The sequence below is a fragment of the Agelaius tricolor genome, unplaced genomic scaffold, assembly GCF_023055355.1.
Source record: "Agelaius tricolor isolate 1412-34295 unplaced genomic scaffold, bAgeTri1.0.p SCAF_2, whole genome shotgun sequence".
NCBI classification, from domain to species: Eukaryota; Metazoa; Chordata; class Aves; order Passeriformes; family Icteridae; genus Agelaius; species Agelaius tricolor.
This window is the reverse complement of record NW_027269262.1, coordinates 7299463-7302276: the sequence shown is the minus strand read 5'-3', so window position 1 is coordinate 7302276 and position 2814 is coordinate 7299463. Positions and strand designations below refer to the sequence as shown.

The 2814-nt window shown below is 56.8% G+C and overlaps 2 protein-coding genes across 4 annotated transcripts in view; one reads left to right on the top strand and one right to left on the bottom strand.

The window, feature by feature from the left end:
• Window positions 1–352: 352 nt before the first annotated feature.
• Window positions 353–2531, bottom strand: LOC139602212 (uncharacterized). The gene is made up of 2 exons (XM_071451843.1): window positions 1265–2531; window positions 353–654 (listed from the first exon to the last, which is right to left on the bottom strand). The coding sequence occupies exon 1, from the start codon at window positions 2529–2531 to the stop codon at window positions 1875–1877; it is 657 nt and encodes a 218-aa protein (XP_071307944.1). The 3' UTR covers window positions 353–654; window positions 1265–1874.
• Window positions 2492–2814, top strand: part of NUP153 (nucleoporin 153) — a 44009-nt gene continuing 43686 nt past the window's right edge. For all 3 annotated transcript variants that reach the window (XM_071451670.1, XM_071451664.1, XM_071451657.1), the window contains exon 1: window positions 2492–2625. In XM_071451670.1, the coding sequence (XP_071307771.1) occupies window positions 2530–2625 (96 nt within the window). In that variant the 5' untranslated portion in view covers window positions 2492–2529. The remainder of the gene's footprint in view (window positions 2626–2814) is intronic.

The window sequence follows — 2814 nt, the reverse complement described above, 5'->3', positions numbered from 1 at the left end:
TGTCTAGTGTAGCTGCATTTGACATGTATGTGGAAGGGAAAATTGTGTTTACAGCTTACCTTAATACTCTTAGCATGCACGAAGAGGGAGGCTTGTTTTAAATTTGTTCTGCTCCTACCTGACCAGCACAAGAATGATTTTAGTCAGTTCCACACACAGGTACCATTTTAGAAGCCAGCATTGTCACCAATGAATGTATGTTACCAATGGGCAGTTTCCATCCCCTCTGTAAATCTAGCTCTTCCCATCATGGAAACACTTATGCTAGCCTTCCTTCCCCTCCTCTTAAGCTGAAAGCTAGCATGGTAATTAGTTCTTGGACAAAATGAATTGCAAATCCAGGCAAAAATACTATTTTTTGTTTTGATAATTATATTGATGTAGATCTTGACATGCCCATTGTAGAAGCAGACCATCATCCTAAAATTAGTCAGCAGCTGTAGCACACGAGCCCGTTTACACAAAATGAGGTGGTTCTTGCAGGTGACTTCAAACAGGCATGTTCCAGGATAGGGATTGTCTGTCACTGCAAGTCATCTCCTGCATGTAAAATTGTATTCCCAGTTGTGGGGCAGGAGAGTAAGAGTGCAGTTTATGAGGAGAAGTATCTTGATAGTAATTCCACTCTGTGGGGTATTGGGTAATGGTTATTTCCTGTAGATAATGAAAAGGGGACAAAGAATTGAGGAGTTAAGTCATGTAAGAGAACTGGGAGGACCCTGAAGAAGTTCAAAAAAACCCAGTATGAAGCAGAGATGAGGCAGCACGAAATTCCCCAATACCATTTCTTGTTACAGCTGTTCCTCTGCAGCTGCTGCCTGTTCACATTTCTGCATGCTTTCAGCATCACCCTTGTTTGAGCTCCTCATAATTCCCCCCATACCTCTCCTAGTTCCACACACCCTTTCTTCAGGTGTGTGCTGGGATAAATGCATAAATGCTTGCTTTTTTTTTTTTTTTTTTTTTTTTTTTTTTTTTTTTTTTTTTTTTTTGTGGAAGGGGTGTGTGGTACATCAGGGCTCTGTCCTGACTAACAGTTTTATTGACTTGCACATAGGGAAGATGCTTGCGATTTTCTGCACTGGTCAGCTCCATCCTTCCCACAGCAAGTTGATACTAAAAATAAAACGTGAAACCATTGATTTTTCTCAACTTTCAGTAAGATAAAACCCCACATTTTTATGTATTTTAACTTGGTAATAGGAATGCACTCTTCCTCATGTTTTGAGGAAGTAAAAGTCATGGTGAAGCTTTTTCCTCCTACCTCCTTTCCACATGCCACCACTAAGCGATGAAAAACCTGCACCTGCTGTTTCTCTTGCTTACACAAACCCACTTGCTAGTGGCAGCACTGCAGACTTCCCGGTGCCGTTTTTCCTGCCACGTTCTCCACGCTGTTCCTCATCAGGGGCAAGGGAAAACATCCCCCTCATGCTGTCCCTTTGGGGAGGTTCAGCGTGGATAACTTGTGTCGCCGGGGGCAGAGTGTCAGGAGGACAGACGCAGGCTCTGCTCGGTGGTGTCAAGCAGTAGTAGGTCAAGAGGCAAGGGGCAGAAACCGATGCACAGGAAATTCCACCTAAATACGAGGAAAAAAAACCTACTGCGTGAATAACTGCAGACTGGAACATGGTGCCCACAGAGGTTGTGGGGTCTCCCTCACTGAAAAAAGTCACGAAGTGTCCGGATGCGATCCTGTGCCATGTGCTCTGGGACGACACTGTTTGAGCGGAAAGGTTGGACCAGATGACTCATTATGGTCTCTTTCAACCTGAGTCATTCTGTGAACCGCCGCGGGAAGAGGGGAGACGGCGGTGGAATCACCTGCGGCGAGACCCCGGCACAGACCTCCGCTCTTAGCGCTCAAGGCGTCCCTAAGCTGCGCCCGGGGGCAGCCGTTTCCCCCGCCATATCCCTTTGCGGGTAGCAGCAGATCCCAGCGAGCGCTTTTCCCGCGCAGCCGGCCCGGCCCGGCCCGGCCCGGCCCCTCCCCTCCCGCTTCCCTCGGAGCGGGGGCGGTGCGCGTGCGCGGCCGGGCCCTCGGCCCGGCGCCGCTTGTGTGACGCGCCCGCGCGGTCTGGTGACGCGCGCGCGGCCCGGGGCGGCCGCCGTGTGGTTGGTCGGCAGGGCAGGGGGGTGCGGCGGCGGCGGCTCGGGCCGCGGGCGGGCGGGCGGACAGCGCGCGGGGCGCCGCCGCCGGGCGGGAGAGCGCGAGCGAGGAGCGGCGGGCGGAGGGATCGCGGAGGGAACGCAGGGAAGGGAGAGACGCGCGAGAGGGAAAGACGCCCGAGCGCGCGCGCGCGCGGGTAGGGGCGGGGCGGAGGCCGCGGAGGAGCCCCCCGCGCGCGCACCAGAGGCCGCGCGCGGCGCGTGGCGAGCGGGAGCGGCGCGGGGGGAGAGAGAGGCCCGGCCGGGCGCGTCCCCGCGGGGACGGTGACAGCGACAGCGCTGCCGGGCCGCGGCGGAGCACAGCGGCCGCACCAGGAGGAGGAGGACGAGGCCGCCGGCGGCGGCGGGCCGGATCGCATCATGGCCTCGGGCGGCGGCGGCGGCGGCGGCAAGATCCGGACCCGACGGCACCACTTGGGAGCCGCGAAGCCGCCCTACGCGAGGGGCAAGCAGCAGGTGAGGTCGCGGGTCAGCCCCGTGAAGCCCTTCCCCTCCTACCCCGCTTGTCCCCCGGCGCTCCCCTCAGCGGCGGCAGGAGGCGCCCCGGAGGCCCGACCTCTTCCCTCCGCCACCCTCCCCCCCCTCCGCTCTCCACGCAGTCCCACGTGCGCGGCTTCGGGCTGGGGTTTCCCGGTGGAGCGGCCC

Bases quoted from the DNA above. Each gene is read 5' to 3' on its own strand.
- LOC139602212 (XM_071451843.1), bottom strand. From the start codon at position 2,531: ATGATGCGATCCGGCCCGCCGCCGCCGGCGGCCTCGTCCTCCTCCTCC.